Source organism: Strix uralensis, chromosome 2 (assembly GCF_047716275.1).
Source record: "Strix uralensis isolate ZFMK-TIS-50842 chromosome 2, bStrUra1, whole genome shotgun sequence".
Taxonomy (NCBI): domain Eukaryota; kingdom Metazoa; phylum Chordata; class Aves; order Strigiformes; family Strigidae; genus Strix; species Strix uralensis.
Genome location: NC_133973.1, coordinates 30,715,855 through 30,735,018, shown reverse-complemented (window position 1 = coordinate 30,735,018; position 19,164 = coordinate 30,715,855). Strand labels below are relative to the sequence as shown.

At 40.2% G+C, this 19,164-nt stretch overlaps 2 protein-coding genes across 8 annotated transcripts in view; one reads left to right on the top strand and one right to left on the bottom strand.

Annotated features, from left to right (window-relative positions):
- The window catches only part of GABPA (GA binding protein transcription factor subunit alpha), a 26,487-nt gene extending 12,107 nt beyond the window's left edge, over positions 1–14,380 (bottom strand). For 2 of the 4 annotated variants that reach the window (XM_074858120.1, XM_074858123.1), the window contains exons 1-5: positions 14,231–14,380; positions 10,575–10,675; positions 8,846–8,990; positions 7,864–7,948; positions 2,439–2,684 (exon numbers count right to left, since the gene is read on the bottom strand). In XM_074858120.1, coding sequence (XP_074714221.1) covers positions 2,439–2,684; positions 7,864–7,948; positions 8,846–8,990; positions 10,575–10,651 — 553 coding nt within the window. In that variant the 5' untranslated portion in view covers positions 10,652–10,675; positions 14,231–14,380. The other 2 variants (XM_074858121.1, XM_074858122.1) reach the window with 2 other exon arrangements.
- Positions 13,683–19,164, top strand: ATP5PF (ATP synthase peripheral stalk subunit F6). Of its 4 annotated transcripts, none has more exons than XM_074858129.1 (4): positions 13,683–13,704; positions 15,316–15,504; positions 16,710–16,834; positions 19,041–19,164. In XM_074858129.1, exons 2-4 carry the CDS (start codon positions 15,335–15,337, stop codon positions 19,067–19,069), a joined length of 324 nt encoding a protein of 107 aa, XP_074714230.1. In that variant the 5' UTR covers positions 13,683–13,704; positions 15,316–15,334; the 3' UTR covers positions 19,070–19,164. The 4 variants fall into 4 exon arrangements, with proteins under 4 accessions (XP_074714230.1, XP_074714229.1, XP_074714227.1 ...); XM_074858128.1 differs by lacking the exon at positions 13,683–13,704 and adding an exon at positions 14,486–14,605; XM_074858126.1 differs by lacking the exon at positions 13,683–13,704 and adding an exon at positions 14,590–14,869.

Sequence of the window (19,164 nt, the reverse complement as noted above, 5' to 3'; positions counted from 1 at the left end):
GTAAGTGTAATACACCACATTTAGAAAGACCACATTAAATAAACCATTAAACGAACATTTGGTACAGTAGGACCCAATGCATGCCTGTATTTGAATCAAACAAGCCACAGCATCAAGTGTTGGGATGCCTATCTGACACTTCACCAGAACACAACACACACATCATTTAAATGCCAGTGCCAAACACACAGAAGTACAGACAATTCACACAGCAGAGGAACACATAGAAACGGAAATAAATAATCAACTCAAGACACATGCAATACATGCTTTGTTGACTTGAGACATTTTAACATAAAAAGTCTGTTGTTTCAAACAGCAATAGTGTGAACAAGCTAGAAATGGAATGGGTAAATCTAAGCATCATCTTCAAAACTTCAATATAAAAACTTCAAAGCTTAATATATGCAATATATTAAAACATGTCAACAAGTATGAACTGGAAATGGAAACTAAAGCAGGAATATTCACTTTAACTGTCTGAAAGGCAAAAACCAGGAGCAGAACAATTATGTATTTTTAAATTATACCCCAAACAGATGTCACCTTGAGAAGTTTTTATTTTAAGAATTAAAAAGAAAACAAAGCTTTCTAAATCTATAAACTTCATTTAAGAGCCACAAATTCCACTTTGCTTAATAAAGAACAGTAACACTGCATCATTTTTCAGTGATGCTACCTAAAACTATGCAATGTAATCCTTTGGGAAAAGCCACACCAAAAGGGTTTTTGGTCTTCAAAACGTTATCAGCAGTTAATTTTCATTAAAAAGCTGCTAATTTGCTCTCATTGACAGAACACAATCTTCAAAGTAACATGAATCATTACTTTCTCTAACCAGTTCCATGGTTTCCAAGCTTTCTGCTGCTCCCTCTTCTGGTTCTATTTCTCATACCAATTAACATTTTCCTTCCTTCCTTCCCTGCCATGGTACCAAATTTTTGGATTCTATTAGAAGAAATACCTTTAACAGCTAAGAAGAATCTGTAATCTCTAGTAAAACCCACCAAAACCCATAAAACAAAGAGAAAGCCACAACATTTTAAAGACCTGCTAAAAGCTATTTTTCCATTTGCAGCAAAACAGAGAAACCTGTAAGGATGAAGATACAGAACCTCTACCCTTCTGGATGATTATTTACTGACTGGACTTGACTTTTAATACCAACATATCCTGTCTTTTGAAAAGATTCAAGGAATAATTTCACAGAATTTTACAGAACCAAGTCTCACAACTCTGAAGGAAACTCACCTCTTTATTTTTTAAGATGTATATTTATAAATGGGGGGGGGGGGGGCTTTTTGGGGGACTGCGTAAGAACCTTAAGAACATTCTTTATTCTCAGAAACTCCTGACTGCATCATTAACATTTTAAGTAATTTTCGTTTTATACTAATGGGAGAGCAGGGTGAAAAATATCAGTCTGCTCCTGTTAACGTCTCAAGATTTTTTTTCAAACATTCTGCATCAAATCCCTGATAATCAACAGACATAGCATGATGAAAACTATTTTGGAGGTGTTTGGCAATGAGAACAACAAAAAAGCATGAAAAAGCCACTGCTTTAGTTATCAAAAATATGTTCAAAATACTGGCAATCTGCAAAGATGTGCGATTTCACTGGAACTCTTAAACAATTCCAAATGGAACTCTTAAACACTTCCAAATATCCCACTTGCCAAATATATTCCAATTTTGCAGGTCTGCTTAGATACTACAGCTTCATGTGCTGAATATGACTTCACAGTATGTATCTGCAAGTCACAAGCAACTCGGATAATTTTCTGAATGTAACGTAGGTTCCAAACCCACAGTTTCAGTTCAATCCTAAACAGACATTCAAAGATGCTTTTTCTAAGCTAACATTAAATTAGCAGTCTGCTAAGTAACAACATTAATTCAAAAGAGATGATGACCAACAAGAATACTTATATTCAGTTCTGAATCATCTTTTTCCAGTATGTTGAAGTATGGCTTTCCATGCAAAATCTGATTTAATACTATAGTCAGCATCCTACAATCTGTGAACAATTTGTTTCAGAATCTTTAGAGGCAACCCCCACCAAGTACTGATTCTAGTTCATATTCAGACACACATGAAAAAGAGCTTTATCATTAACATACACATTATTAAGGAGGGGAAGAAGAAGAAAACTGCTTTCTAAAAAATGCAATAAGGTTATGGAGCAAAAAGCACTATTTTAATAAAACTATTACAAGCTTTGATCCTACTTCTCTTTAGGCTTCTCTTATGCAGATATTTGCACTGTACTTACCCATACCATAAGAAGCCTTCTCTGATGTATTGGAGCACTTTAATTATATAACCAAAATAAATTATCATTTATGAAAATACACCAATCCCCCAAACAAACAGAAGAACCCAGCCCTCACCTGAACACACACATGCACACACATGCACACCCAGAGTATTATTACCATAGGGTATTCCAAGGCGCTCCTGCTCCTTTCGGTAGCCTTCCAGCGCTGCAGCCCATCGTGTCACTTGTTCAGAGGTTTCGTCTGAAATTGTTGTAATATGTTTTGTTCCATCCAAGGTTATCACTTGAGCTTCCTCAACAAGGTGAGCTTCAGCCTCTGCATGATGAGCATCTGGATCAATCACTACCTCCACAGTCTCCACAGGCTTCACAATTTCAAGGATGTTTAATTTGGGCTCTATCCCTAGGTACAAAAAGAACAAACAGAAAACTTAAAGACAGCAATGCAAATACAGCAAAAACATTGTTTTAAAGCTTTCTGATTACTAGGTGTTAGCATGCTTAGGAAAGAAGCATGACACAACAGCATCATCAAATTTCTGCAAGTGTCCTAAATTAGAATGACATATTCTATTATACAGAATATACTTCAGTAAGGCGAATACAAAGCTGTCCCTCCTTGCCCCCCTCAGTATTACAGCTTCCTGTTCTATTCAGACTTCACATATCTTGAACAGAATGTTCACCATGTGGGCATAACAAGTATTTCGGTCTGTAAGAAATATATTGAATCAAAGAAAAAAAAAAAAGCAAACCCCAAAAAACAGAACAAGCATCCACCTCTTTCCCCCAATCAAGAGGCACTTCTTTCAGCCTTTACAGTATTGCCCAGATGTTTCTGAGGTCTACACAGAGGAATTTAACATTTTCTTTCAGTACCTTGCAAGAGGCAATGTGTTCAACAGCAAGTTAAAGGAAACATGTTTTAAGCTTCATCAGCTATTCATGTTTTGGTTTTACGTCTGTCATTTAAGATACTAGATCACGGAGCTGGACCATCTGTACCTGTTCTGCGGCAATAAAGACTACATTCACTAATGCTACTAATGCTTTGTATCACCACCTTCTGAGAACGTATTTTGTCCAACTGGTGCCTCACCAAATTTCTGACATTGTATAGAAGATTTTCCTTGTCATTATAATACGCTAAACAGAAAAAATTCTTTCAATTTTTGAGACCCATAATTTCCATTATAATAATAACTAACAACCACACTTCTTTAAGAGATTTTTATCAAACAAAACTGCACATTAAAAAAAAATTCCATTTTCTATGACTTGGAAAACCTTGACTAGGGTTAGGCAGTTGAAAGTAGGATTCACAGGACATCACATGGCCAGAATAACTTCAGTATCTTGTGCCATAAGGTATTACTTTGTGTCCCTCCCATCTAATCTATATTAAATCTCAATGTAAGATGGTAGGTTCTGTAGGTGACCGTCTTAAAAAGTAAAATATTCACAGTTTATAAGGGAAAACAAATGGAATACTTACCTGTAGTACAAGTAAGAACAAACCAAGCCTTTTTCAGAAAAATATTCCTCTACACTTTAAAAGAAATTCAGCTTGAGAAAAATATGAGAAAAGGAACACTACAAAGACCATAAGTGCAACATGCAGCAATATGAAATTAAGGAAGTGAAATAGATGTAGACAATCAGTAAGTGGCTGATTAGATGAAGAATCAAACATGAAGAAAAAGCAAACAAGTACCTTACTTGGGAGAGTAAGTGCTTTATCTAGGCTTGTTTTAAAGTCAGATAGAAATGGGTAAGGAAAAACACTAAGGGTTAAGATTCTGGTTTTGATCTTAAAAAAAAAAAAAGAAAAAAGCTTCTAGAGAGAACAGTTCACTATTGCTCAACAAAACAATTCACTGTCTGTCAAATAACTATATGTCAAAAGAACTGTGAGTCTACTGTGTTATCCATAATGCAAACAGGGAGATCAAAGTCATGAGTCTCTGTAGAGGAATCAGCTTATAAGTAAAAATACTGTGAACAGTCTGCCACCTAACATATTGCAACATTAGATCAACATTAATTTACTGGGTTTGTCTGCATCTCTTCTCACATCTCTCCCTTTACCTAGTGCACAAGAAAACAGATGTTCTGTCTTCCTTGGACAGCACATAAGTTGTGGAACACAGTGTATCAGTCTCACACACCACAGCAGTATCAACTGGTACAAAAGTACAAAAATTCAAGGATGTGTCCAGATGCTGCCAGTACAAGCCCCTTCACTACTAACTGTCTGAAGCTAGAGAATATACTAGAGTTAAGACTGACCTAACAAGCAACGTGGGTTTTTTTTTTTCTCCTTGAAATGTCTAGTATTAACCACAGCCAGAGACAGGACATTAGTCAAACTGCACTTTCAATCTGAATCATTATGTTTCATTACATTTATGAATCATACCTTTACATACTAAAATAATAAAAACCTAGTTATTGAAAAAAACAGTTTAGAAACCACAGTCAAATGAGGAGTTACACACTTAAAACAGGATTTGGACTTCAGCTACCTAAATCCAAAAAAACCTTTTGTGCTTGACCACCACTTAGTCTCAAAATCTGTGTAAGTATCTATAGTACCGCTACATACACATGCTCAGAAATTTTCAAAACAGTTAAACATTAACTTCTTATGTCAGTCAAGCATTTAAAAAGTAGGTGGAACAGCATCTATTTGGAAAAATGTTAAGCTTGCAGGTGTGCTCTGGGTGTGCATTAACAGAGAAAACCGAGCTCACCACAAACAGCAGCTACACTTTCATTCACAAACACAGCTTTGACTGGTTTGTGTACATGGTATGTCAACGACCTCAATGGCAGGTTAACTGGACTCCCTAAAGTCCATATACTTTGCAAACAACAAAAAATAGAAGCAAAACTATATTTTCTGCCTCCTATTGCTCAAACCAATGACTGTCAGAGATCACTGTTCTCATTCTAGCCCTTTCAATCTTGTATCTCTGTCTCCCACAGTTCATATGAAAAAAGTGTGGCAAGTACCTCCAGTCAAGCTTGCCTCTACTCTGTTGATTAAGGAAGTAGAAAAATCACAAAAAGATTCCTTCAGGTGACAGGCTGCCAGCCAGATCTTCCACCTCTGAAGTTTCCCCCAAAATATTTGTCTATGCCATACACCTAGCACTGGAGTTTACAACCTGAAAAGTTTATCTTCCCTCCCCCACTACCTGTTTCTTTTCTTTAAAAAAAAAAAAACAAACAGCTCCACCACCACCACCCCCCCCCCCCCCCCAAAAGAAACAACCAAAAAAGAAAGTTAGCAACTAAAGATAGGGTCAGAATTAATTTTATCATATCTCAAGCAAAAAAACACCTATCAACCTTAAGAGTTTAAGGATGGCAAATGTTAATCTGGTATTATCTACAGTCAGACAGGCAGGAAAAGCCTTGATCAGATATAACTTGTGTCTGGATTAAAAACAAAAAAAAGAGACCAAAATATTTGCTACGGAGGTCTTAAAAATTAAAGTTTTTTCAAGTTTTTTTGACATACAATGCAACACAGTTACTCAGATCTCCACAAACTTGCAAGAGTCTTAGTTCAGAGCAACACAGAACAGGGCTGCACCCAAAATTGCTGTTCTCACAATGACAGGAAAACCATATACATCTCCATTCTTCAAAACAGAAGAAAAGCGTTAAGGCAAGGTGGAGTGACAGAATGGTCTTTCTAGTAAAAAGAATAAACAGGACCAATATTTTATCTGCTGTAACTTATATTAAGATATCTTTACATGAACTGCTATAAATGAACTACAATGGACTATATTTCAGCTGGTGTTTATTCTTCTGAATTTACAGATGGCTAATCAAAATTTGACAGAACACTTGAACTGACATAACAGCTTTTCTCTTAAGAAAGTCAAATCCATCACAAGGATTAGCATCACTTATTACTGCTAGCTGAATTCTATATATTATACAAGTTGGGGAAAAATAAAAATAAGTACATCGAGAATCTTTCAATACCTCATCCATACAAGAAAAATATGCGGATGGCGTAAGAACCTGTTTTTTCCCCCTCTGTCTCAAAGGGGCACTGCAGTCAGAGTAACAAGTCCATTTCCCTGTTAGTGATCCAAATACCTTCCTTTAATTATTTATATCCCTGCTGTTTGTTTTCTGATATTCTGTCTTGCCATATTTTACTTGCCTTCAGACAGTTAAGTGTCAAGTATCATGGCCTGAAAAACAACCACTGAGGATTGTGCTGAAGTTATACAAAAATGCTTAATACTCAGGTGTTTCTTTTAAGGAGAGAGAAACAGAGAGAGCAGGGGGGGGGAAAACACTCCTTGTGCTATATAGTCATGCACCTCAGTTTTAGATTAAAGAAAAAAAAACTAAAGAAAGAAAATGGAAGATAATAGTGAAGATATTTATCACCTGCATCCTTTTGAAAATGGAAGTCTGAGCATTGCATACTACAAGTTACTGGGCATGAATTAAGAGTAGTTATTCTAGCTCCCTGAAGGATATTTCTACGCTATTTTTAAAACCAGAAAGGTAGCTCAATCCCCACTACATACAGGGAACAGAATTCAACCTAGTACTAGTCACCTGACATTCAGCATCAACTGCAAATTAACAGTATTAAGTAAGACTGACAATACAAAACAGAAAGGCTTTCTTCTGTCTAATATACACTCAAGCCACAATAAAACAAAACATGGTCCCCAAATTATGCTAATCTGCTTTGCTGACATAACTCAAAACAGATAATCAAAGATACTGTACACTCCAGTAGGAACTTGTTGTCACTGTTTGTTTGAAAATATGGCAACAAACATCTGTAGCTGTTCCCAGAGCCCAACATGAACACTGTCTTCAGTGAGTGGTGGCAGTCCTTCCACTCAAGACATATGGAGGGGGCAAAGGAGAAGAATAGGACAAAAAGCAAAACAATGAAGCTACTAATTCCTGAGGATTCAACACAGGAAAATCCTGTCATACCTGATAATATGAATAAAAACTATGCATCAACAAATCCTTACCCACCTGGTTAATGCTCCTCTGTCACAATGGTTTACTCTGACTCCTCATCCAAAGAAAACAGACAATAGACAGTGATCCTAGCCTCTCATACCAATTTTCGGTTAGCTACATATACTCTCATAATCAAATCATTCATGAAGCACACAAGTTCACTCACCTCACAAAGATGAAATTGTCACCTACCTAGACAAAAATCTTTCGCCTGCTTAGATACTTGGCTTGGTATGAGCAACTACTCACCCTTAACAAAAGTCTCATGCTGTAACTGTCATTATTTGACCCAAGTTTGTCTGGGGTTTTTTGTTTGTTTTTTACCTCAAAAATTGATATGAAGTTACTATAGACAAACATTTCAAATAGCATCAGTCCATGACATTTATTTTAATTACTACTACTTATAACCACAGTACACAATGAAAGAGACATTCTGAAGCTATGTGACCATTCAGTGATTTTCTCAATTTTACAGCTAGAAATAGTAGGGGATTAGATTTGCTCACAAGCACTTCTACAATATTAATTTGTCTGTACAACAGATGAACATAACTACTTACCTTGCCTAGATATTACTTGCACACTGAGTTGCACTGTTCCATCTGTTTTTACTCCTTGATCAAAAAGGCTTCGATCTGGGTCCAGCTTGATAAAAGCAAAAAAAGATTAAAAATATGTATTAGTCACAGTTATAAGAAACAATGCTCCTTTAAACTTTAGAAACACTTAGTGTCTGCAGCAAATTTTCTGAAGAAGCATGTAAATATTTTTAGTAGTATGCAGACATAGTACAAGACAAAGAATTCGACTGGAATTTGAAACTCGCCACTCTGTTTAAGGTAGTTTCACTTACAGGTAGTTTCACTTACATTTTTTAACCTAAAAAAATGCAATGCAATACCTGGAAGTACCTTCACTTTGTGAAAAGTATCTACAGTTCCTTTTCTCAGTTTTTAACACATTCATAAAAATTCCAGTCTTTAAAGCAGTATTCTCCCTGTTGTTTCTGGAGAAGCCACAGATGTCTGATTACAACTATAAGTAAAACATGCAGCTGAACACATGTGAAACAGTTACATTGTCTAACATGTGGCCATGCCTGTAAAAATAGTGTGCGTGTGGGTTTCTTAAGTAATGTTTTACTGTCTATGCAACTGAATAGTATAAAAACCCTCTTGCTTTATTCAGATTCAAAACAAGATTAGGCTCACGGAAGTACAGGCAGCAACAAATTACGTGGGCTACCTCAAGAGAAGATAGCATTGTCGTTGCCCTCATTCTTTTTTCACTTGCAAGGTGGCAATTTTTTGCTTTCTTACCCTCACCTCAGGAACCCCAAAAGTATTTTGATTTTATTCACACTGAAATAGTGTGTACATATTAAATGGTCTGATGATAACAAACCAGACATAAAATTAAACTCTTAATTGTAATTAATGTATCAAATGAAGCATGAATTCCATGAACAATAGAAGAAAGTGACGAAGTATGTAAAATGCTTCTCCATTAAGAGGTTAAATCTTTCACAGCCTTTCAATTTACCTGGATATCTTGCAGGCAAATTTCATGTGCATCCAAGGAACACTGCAGTCTGGGTTCCAGCAACTTCTTAAGATTTCCAATCGGTTCATTGATGTCTATAGCTTGACTCACAAATTCTGCTGTGGTGTAGGTTTGCTCAACAATGCTTAAATACCAAATTAATACAACAAATCATTACCTACATGTTCATACATAGGCATAGGAAAAAAAAGTTAGAAGTAAACTACAGAAGAGGTAATACTGACTCTGAAATCTTAATGCCATGCAGAAAACCCCTTAGCTTGAGTAGAGTGAATTACTAAATTTGGTCCTATTGATGTTACAGTTGTGCAACTCTTCTTTCGCCCTGTTGCCATTAAAAAGCTAAGTCAAATACCAAGATTATTTTCAGATCACCGTTTTCAAGAGACTAAGTCATGATTAGTATGTTACACATTATTAGCTTGCATAGAGTAAACTAATCCTATTTACCTTGCCTAGACTGCATTTAAAGGATATTCAAGTTAAAAAACACACACAGAAACTTAACAGATAGGGAAAAAAGAAGGAAAAAATGTCCACTCTCATACAGAGGAATTAATTGTCCATATCTTTTCACCAGTCAGCACAAGGACTTAATGCATACAAGAAACAATCGGAAGGAACTACAGAAACATGGAGCCTTGAAGGAAACATTAGTCATGTGTCAGGGCTGTCCTGCACTAAAATGATGACAGTATCAGTGTAGCCATTCAGAAACCTCAATGTTACGAGACACCTGTCTTAACAATGACCTCAGACAGTTGGTGTCTCTACAGTTAGAAGGAAATCAGAAAGTATACAGACATAGTTTGTAAGTAGTAAAATATACAAGGAGCTCAGAATAAGAAGAAACTAGTAAGTGGCTTCGAATCAGTTCTCCAAAACAGGTTCTTAAAAAGCAGGTCACCCAGCAGCCTCAGCTATTTCTATCTAAAACATTAACTGTCTTTCTGTACTTTCAAAAACAGTTGTAAAACTTAGGAGGGAAGCATTAGGAAGAAAAAAACAGGCTGAGGTATCAGACTTCAGTATCTATGGTTTCAATGGCCCTAGCAACAATATAGTCAATCGATACAGAACATCATTTCTGCCCTGTTGAAAACAAACGACCCTGTGTAACAGTAAAGCAAGGGACTGAAGAAACTGAAAGGTTCATCTCAAGTACAGAAGGATACATCGAAGCTGAGAGGTTTGCAGCATGTACGTGTAGATATATTCCTACAGACATGAAGTTAGGCGAAGAGGACTACTAAGAACGCAGCAAGAGATAAACAAAATGGTTTGGGAATTAAGACTGAAGAACATGATAGCACTATACTGGTTTTCCTATAGTAGCTACAGCTCCACTTGAAGAAAGTCACCGTTTATTTAGATAAGAAACAGAAAAACTGAAGAGAGCACAAGCAAAACCATGAACTTTGTATCCAGCAAGAAAGCTGAAAAACTGTGGAAACAATCAACAGCAGGATTACAGAGATCATATTGAGCGAGTTACATCCGCCAGTTTAAAGTTACTTCTTTTGCCTAGCTAGAAAACACTTATTTCCTAACCATTCATGGCCATCTCAGAAGCATTACACAATACCCAATAATGAATCTGAATAACCAAACTTAGTGTGTGCAGCCACAAATCTGAAACCAATTAAAGAAAACAAATAAATAAATCAATTGCAGCCTAAGGACCCCAAAAAGCAAAGACGGTACATACCTTTCTTCAGTGCATTCCTGTTTCTCAGTTCCATCAATTTCTATTTCTATCAGCTCCTCTGCCTCCCTCTTAGTCATGGCTAAAATGTCTTAAGCACAGAGCTATGAACAGAAAAGAATTTTTTGTTTGTAAGTCACAGAACAACAAAACTAGATGATGGGCTGTGTCCTATCAAACATTTTTTAAACCAAATACCAAGATAGCTTTTTAAAGACAAGAATTCACCTAAAAAATAAAGCCAAAATCTACTACAGATTTCACAAAATAGATGACATGACAATACCTGTTCCTCAAACAAACGTTCTAGGTGCAAATCCAGGACCACAAATGGACATTAGCACTGAGTCCAAAGCCTGATTTTCTTGGAGGCATCCAAATTTACTGAATGTTTTTGTTATGGGCCAGCTACAGCTTTTACTGGCTGGTTACAGAGAACTTCTGAAAATTCTTTGAAAGTTATGTGTATTTTTGCCATCTAGATTAAGCTACATATCACTTTCCTAGCATGGCTGCAAGATGCTGCTTATGAATTTAAGCAGCATTTTACATAAAATGCTGCAACAGGAAGCTAGACAGAAGATCCATGATTTCCTCATAAGTAAATAAACTCAACAATAAAGCATTTATTGACAGTCCCATCTTTCCATGCATCCCTCTCACGGGATGCATAACGAACACATCTCGTTAAGTCCCAAACCAATGCAGTATGTTAGCAATTAAAAGGAAAGCTATCCTGTGATGATATTCTCATTGACACTGCAGATTTTCACACCCTGTAGAATACTGGAGTCTGCTGGAACGTAATGGGTAAGAAAGAATTACAGCATTTGATCTGTAAATACATAATTTGTATAATATTATCATGTTTCACTAACCATCCCATATATCGTAAGTATGAAATACACAAGATAAAGAACTGGGCCAAATTATATTAACAGTTTACAATAAATAACACAACCAACTCATAGGAAAAGGAGTAGGAAGTAGGAGTACAGAGGAAAAAAAGTCGCAGTAGAAAAAGCAAACATGCTACTATGTAAATATCCACAACAGAAGAGATTAGCAAGGTTTCCATCCTGGAATCATTCTTTCCCAGGGACTACTCTACTGCAAACCCAACTGCTACTAGAACAATTTATTAAAGACAACTTAATAAGAGAACTCATTAAACTTTAACATTTCTCAAAAGGAATAATAGCCAACTAAGTTGTACAGTTGTTAGAGAAAATGTGTAAAGAAATTCAAACTACTCAACTTATTATCTCCTTCAAAAACTATTATCTAAAACTAGTTTTGAAGAAATCAAGTCCTGCATGTGATATCAATCTGTAAGAAGCTACCACAGCTAGACAGGAAGCAAAGGGCACCTCATTAAGTATCTCACCACTAGAAGCAAAACCAGGATCTTTTCTGCTCACAGACCTGGCTCTGTGAAAATCCCCGAACTGCCAGGGTAGGGTCCACTGAACTGCAGTGGTAGTGCCCACTGACAGGGCCCTGGGAGTCCAATTCCTGTATCGCTTAATCTCGTATATCATCTTCATGATAAATGGGGAAGAATGAAACACCATTTCTGAAGAATGCAGAGAAGCTTAATTAAGTATCTGAAAGAACTGACACCTGCATGGTTACAGGTGATCTGGTTGACTGTTAGAAGATTTTTCGAAACTAAGGTTTGAGCAAAGTCCCTCACTGAATACTCCCAAAGAAGCTAACTGGTATCATGAAAAAGGGGGGAAATTCTTTCCTGTATTAGCAATCAGATTAAAAACCCAAAACAACAAGAGTAAGTTATCATTTTTTCTGTGACGAAAGGAGTTTTGTGAGGAGATTTCTGTTCCTTGACGTACTCGTAAGTTATTTATTGAGAACTGCACAGACCTGCAGGGCCTCACCATTTTGAATTATTTCTGGCAGAAAATATTCAATATTGGTAAATACAAAGTGATGCACAGTGAATAAACATTAGAACAGCATAGTTGCTGTGTAGAAGTAGGTAAGACATTTTGAAGTCCCTATGGATTGGACTCCAAATTGGCAGCTGGACTAGTAACTGTTCACTCACTCTTCAAAGACAGTTTGTGGTTGCCTCTTCCAGGCTCCACGTTTCTGGTTACCCTGGGGAAGTGGGAGGGGGGAGCACAGGCACAGAATGAAGGATGGCAAGAAAGGAGATGACAGGTGGAAAGAGAAAGAATAACATTATGAAAACTTGTAAAAGTCATTAACAGTTCAGAGAAACCTAATGGGGAAAAATTATTCAGTGTTTCCTATACTGAAATAGAGAGATTCCCGATGATATAAACACTTCACACAAAGTCTGGAGAAATTTGTTGCTACAGGATGCATTTGTTCAGAGGAACATATAAAACTGTGCTTGATTTGTGGAAGGTATGGCCAACTGATCTGTTAGTTTTTAATTTCCCTTCAACCTAAAAAGCCCTAAGACTTACCTGTTATCCAAGAAGGAATCTGACCGTAATGCCCGACACAGACCTCCACTAACTTAAGCAAGAGAAGGCACTTGTCAACAGAGCCTGTTTTGCCCCTGCACAACAGCCCAGTGCTACTCCAGTATCTTTTACAGTTTCACTTTTTGCAGTCAGGTGAGAAGTCCCATTGTTCTGTTAAGATCTATCTTTTCTTTTCTCTAGAACACAAGGAATTAAGCAAGTAACAAGCCCATCATGATACGGGCACAAACTCCACTAGTAGAATTAGCGTTTGTTATCCTACCAGGTAATTGTGAAGTGGGGGCAACTGCTGGAGCCCACATGCATTATCAACTGATACTGAAACCCAATCACTGGAGATACTTGTGCTCCCGAGAAGCTCCGGTGTTCGTGGAGCATTCGGTACTATCCATCCCTATTATTATTCGAATTGTAAATACCAACACAAACTAGGTAACAAAGCACACAACCTATCCCTTCCAGATCAGCTTTTACAAGTTATCAGCCAGTTCGGATTTAAGACAAAGACAGCGGACCACCAAACGGGGTGGAGTCACGCCAGATTTCAAGTGGTTTTCTTCCTTATCAACAGTCAGACGTTAGAAAATAAATCCGAACTGGGAGAAGTGGACGTGCAGCACGTACCTGGCGGAACACCAGGAAGCAAACGCAGTAAGGTGCCAAATACCCTCTTACGTTTTCACCCAAGATAAGTAAGTTTTTACAAGTGGAGGGAAGTTCTTACGCCCCAGAGAGGACTCGCGGACCGCGCTCCGGGCCGTAGGACCTGCGGCGGGAAGGGCTTCACCCGCCCCCGCCCGCCCGCCCGCTCCGCCGCGCTGCCCGGGGGCCCTTCCCCGCGCCCCGCCGCCGGCTCCATTTCCCGCCCGCGGCCTGACCCGGCGGCGCCGAGGCCCCTGGGGACGCGGCGCCCCAGCCCGCTCCTCCGGCCGCGAGGCCGCCGCCACCGGCCCTCCCGCGGGCGGGCGGCGCCGCAGCCAGGCCGGCGCAGATCCGCGGCTGGGCGAGGCCGCTCCTCCCCGCAGGCCCCGGTTCTCCCCCCGCCACCCCGCCCGCTTCCCCCCCTCCTCCTCCCCGCGGCGCCTCGTCGTTGTTTGAACCCGAAACGGAAATGAGACTCGCGGCGCCGGGGAGAAACGGAAACAAAACACGGGCCGGGCCGCCAGGCCACGCCGCGCTCACCCGCTGCTGCCACCGCCGCCGCCGCCCGCCGTGCCGGCCCCGAGGGGAGCGGCCGCACGACACCTCCCGCCGGTCGCGGCCCTCGCAGCTCCAGCGGGTCCCGCCGCCGCCGCCCTGAGGGGGCCGTCGCGCGCTCGGGATTGGGCAGCGCGGGCCCGCGCGGGGAGGGTGCGCCAACACCGCCACCCCCCGCGCAGGGGCGGGAACTACAGCTCCCGGCGGCCCCCGCGCGGCGCCAATCGGCGGGCGGGGGCGGAGCTGGGGACACCTGTCACTCCGATCCCTGTCACCCGCCTCACGCACACCCGGAAGCGTATCGCCTGCTTCCGGCGGCGGCCGTCGGTGCCAGGCTCTTCCGTGCTCCCTCTCCCCGCGGTGGGCAGCTGAGCGGGGCCGTGCGGTGGGGCGGGTGCCGCCGCCACCCCTCCCCCCCCCACTCGCGGGGGTCCCGTGTGCGCGGCCACGGGGTTTAGCGCTGTGGCGCTACCAGGCCGCGCGGACGGGGCAGCTTTCCCGGCGTGCATTGCGCGGGGGGCGGGGCGGACCTGGAGCGCTGGCGGTGGTGGCGGCTCCCAAGGTGACCGGTGCTGGGCCGGGGCGGCCCCGGGAAGCCCCTGTACCCTTCCTCCCGCGGCGCCGGTGGGTGCCGGGGGGCGGCTCCTCCTACCTCGGTTTATGTTTGGGGCATCCGGGCCGCAGGGCTAACGTCACCTCCCGGCCCCGCCGCCTGCGGGGGGTTCCTGGCCCGGGTGAGGTGGAGACAGACGGGGGGAACAGTAGGGCCGGCGGCCGGTGCTGCTGCTGGCTTTGGCTGGGTTAAAATTGTTACTTCTTTTTGTAAACAAAGCAAAACCTGAATTTCCCTGTTGTCTCGGTCGCGCTGCGCGGTTGAACGGAACGGTAGCGGCGTGCGGGGTGCCGTGGTGCTCGAGTTCTGGCCCCGGACTGCATGCTCGTTTTAAGTATTTTTTCTGGTTTAAGGTTCATCCCTGATCTAAATTTTTTGCTTTTCTACGCATTTACATTGCTGAAAGAGCTACCTAATTCTGCGATTCCGTTTTGGCTTTTTTTTTTTTTTTTTTTAGCTAAAACGTTAGTGTCATCATGATTCTGCATCAGATTCTGCGACTTTCTTCCATTTTCCGCTCTGCTGTTTCCGTTCACTTGCGCAGAAACATAGGGCTTTCTGCTATTGTCTTCAATAAGGCAAAAGAACTTGATCCAGTTCAGAAGCTCTTCTTGGACAAGATCAGAGAATACAACACAAAGAGCAAGTAAGTAAAGGAAATTATCTTAAGGCTGATGGCAAAAGAGGGAAAAATACTGATTTTGACAAAGGCTAAAATATGCTAGCTTTGTAGGTTGGTCTCTAAGCATTTAAGTATGTTTTCCTGCAACGCTTGCTGATAACGTCACAAGTGAGAAGGTTTGTTCTTGCATAGCTGATAGAAAATGTCTATTTTTTTCCCCTTAAAAAACAATAAGGCTGATGTTATTCTTCTTGGGGAGTTAGGCACTCAATTAAGGTTTTTTGCACACTATGTGAACATACCAGTATGTTAATTTTTACCCATCTGTGTGTTCTGTAAGTAGAAAAAAAAAATAAAAGCACCTTTTTTTTGTCTGAGAAAAATGGTTATTCTTCAGTCTTGTTTCCAGAACCTGAATGGAAATAGCCTCCAAAAGCAATTGAGAATTAATGGCACTGTGAGGCTGATTTAAATTCAAATGGAATCTTAGATTCTTGTAATGTTTGAATGAACTATTTAACAGGAAACTAAAACTGTAGTAATGCTGCATAATTTATTCTTGGGAAGGAAGTAAGAACAACTTAGTTCTAGTGGAGGAAGATGTGTGTTTCCACACCTACAAGCTAGCCTGTGTAGGGAGGCATATTTTTTGTGACTTTACCAATCATAAGTGATACCTGTGTTGGTACAACTGAACATTGGAAGTCTAAGGAGTTACTGTTTTAATTATTTTCTATTTGTATCCCAAGAAATTCCTGTCTGAATCTACATGAACATAAGGTGCCCCGTCTCTTGGTTTTTTTTTTCTTGTTTAGTGTTCAAAACATGTTATTTTTGCAAGAACAATTAAGCTTTACTAACCAAGGTCACTAAATCAGAAATAGCAGAGGTACAAATCCCAATTTTGTTAGAAAATCGCACCTAGAACAAGTGAAACTAAGAGCCCTGAAAGCCTGGATAGTCAGCATAGTTTTATGTCTCAGAAGGCTACCTCTGTAGCTTGGATTTTCATCAATGATCGTAGAAAGCCTGTACTTCACCTTGAGAACCTTGTTTATGTGTATGTAGGCCCTGAGGTGTGTCATATCTCAACTTTGGAAATATTTTAAATGGTTTGCTTTAGTTGGTTGTCAAAAAGATTTTTAATTCATAAATGGCCATGCGAATGTAGAACTTCCACATGAAATTTCAGAACTGAACTGTTAATCAGAATGTCTCATGTTTTTTAGGCAAACTGGAGGACCTGTTGATGCAGGTGCTGAATTTCAGAAAGACCTGGATGAATCCCTTGCTAGACTTCAACGGGCATATGGTGAGGGAGATCTAACCAAGTTTCCAGAATTTAAATTTGAGGGTGAGTAAACAATCTTACTAAATTTCTAATTGAAAGTAAGGACATGTTCACTGATTGGTTTTCTTAATTCCCATTTAGTTTTCATTTGGACCATTAATTTCATGTAAGATGCCCTCAGTGAATCTCCTTGCTTTTGCACAGTTCACATCTGAATTCACCTGACTTCTTTTTTTGATTACTTGCCTTTTCCAGTAAAGATGTAGACTTACCCTGATGCTTAACAAAGCTTGCAATCAGATCAGGCTATCTTAATTACCCTTCACAGACCCTAAAGAAATAGCCCAAATATAAAAGTAACCCTGGCCTATTATAATTTTTTTTCTCATCCTTCCAAAGGGGTCAGCGGACTATAATTTGAAAAACAGTTGTCAGTGTCATCCAAACTGCAGTTTGTAAATTTTGTAAGCCTGTGTGGAAAATCAGTGATTTCAGAAAACAAACATGGAACTTAACTTTGTTACTTATGATTACTTTGTGACTAAATTATATTAAACCTTTTTCTTCAGTTATTTGGGTATAACTTTTGTTTAACTGCTCTAAGTTTGTGTTAGGATGTTTTCATATTACCCAGATTGATTATGACAAGAATGCTTGTGAGGACTGGTTTGTCAAGAATGCAAAGAAACTGCACAGCCTCTGTCTGCCTTAAGACATAAAGGCAACTTAATTTTCTTAGACAGGCTCATTTCTATACTTTTTCATTTCTTTTGCTTGCTTTTCTAAGTACAGCTCTTAAGTCTTTGTTGCTCACAAGCAGGTTTACTAAAGTCAGGTTTTGCAGGAGGTAAGCTGTCTTTCTTATAATCTGTAAGCAGCTGGTAGCTGGCATTCAGCAGTCTTTTGAATGTACCAGTGTATTTGGTTTATGTGGTGAGGTTTTGGTAGTGGGGGGCTGCAGGAGTGGCCTCTATCAGGAGAGGCCGGGGGTGTCCACACATCAGACAGAGCCAGTTCCATCTGGCTCCACAACGGACCCACTGCAGGACACAGCTGAACCAGTCAGCAATGCTGGTGGTGCCTCTGTGACAATGCATTTTACAAAGGGTGAAAAACGCGGTGTCTATTCTCAACCTTTCTGTGGAGGGAGGGAGCGAGCGAAAGAGCGAGAGAGCTCGAGGCTGGGTGCCCATCTGGCAGCCAGTCAAGGTCAAGCCACTATAGTCTGTGACTTGTAATTCTGATCAGGCTAACTGGAAATTCTAATTTAGACTAGGAACGCACCTAAAAATATTTGGGTGGTATTTCAGATGGATTAAGGAGCAACTTGGTGTCAGATTATTACTGATGCAAATAAAACAGAGCGTCTGTAAAGTAGGATCCATGGTGTTTCTTCCCCTCCCTCCCCCCCCAGTTTTAGGGATGTGGTTTCTTTATATTCAGTTTTATTTCTATGTAATATGTGAAACAATACCTATTAAAGTTTAATTTGTGTGACCATAGGAACAGAACAAAGCGGGGGGGGGGGAGACCATGTTCTTTTACCACTGTTGCCTATACTTAATCTAATTTCAGTAAGTTTTCAAAGCTAAGTGGCTAGATGGGTAGAAACTTTTTTTTTTGTTAGTGCAGCCTACTATAAGCTGAGCCTTACCTCTCAGACTCTTTGTAGCAAGAACAGGCATTAGTAGCCCACCTGTCAAAAGTCCTAACCCTTCTGAGTTTGTACCTTTGACACCAAGAACTCCTTCCTCAGTGTTTGTATGTGAAGAATATCTTTTTCGGAGTAGAGCTGAAATTGTGCAATCCATTCTGTTCATCAACTAGAAGATGCTAATCAAGAGGAAAGAAGAGCTTGGGTACTTGTTCTTATATCAGAGCTACGTTGGAAATACTAGTGTCACATCCAGTAACATTCTGGTTGACTTCTTCAGTTTCTCTGTTGCCTTCTCCCCTGCGCCACATGCGCACTTTGGTAACATTCTGCCAAAACAGCTTTTAGCAACGTCTGTCTAAACCTTATGTACAACTCCTCCAAGGTGGAAGAGACCTGTCTTTGGCATAGTTTATTCTTTAGTGCTGCCCACATCCAATCATACCCTGGTCCAAACAAAGTAAATGGTGATACAGACTGTAACATACAAGAGCTTGCTTTAGCTTGCCAACTTAATGTTCAGTTTTCTTTGAATAACAGATGAATTGCGGCGTTTGAGGCTGGTATAAAAAGAGATTAATGGCGCTTTTTTTCTCTCTCCCCTTCTTCCTCTAGAGCCCAACTTTGAGGAGACTCCAAAGTGATACCTGCAGGTTGTACACCAGACAGCAGTGTACACCAGTGGAGTTGCTGAACATGGAACCAGTTGTAACTTAATAAATGTAGCATTTCAGTTTGA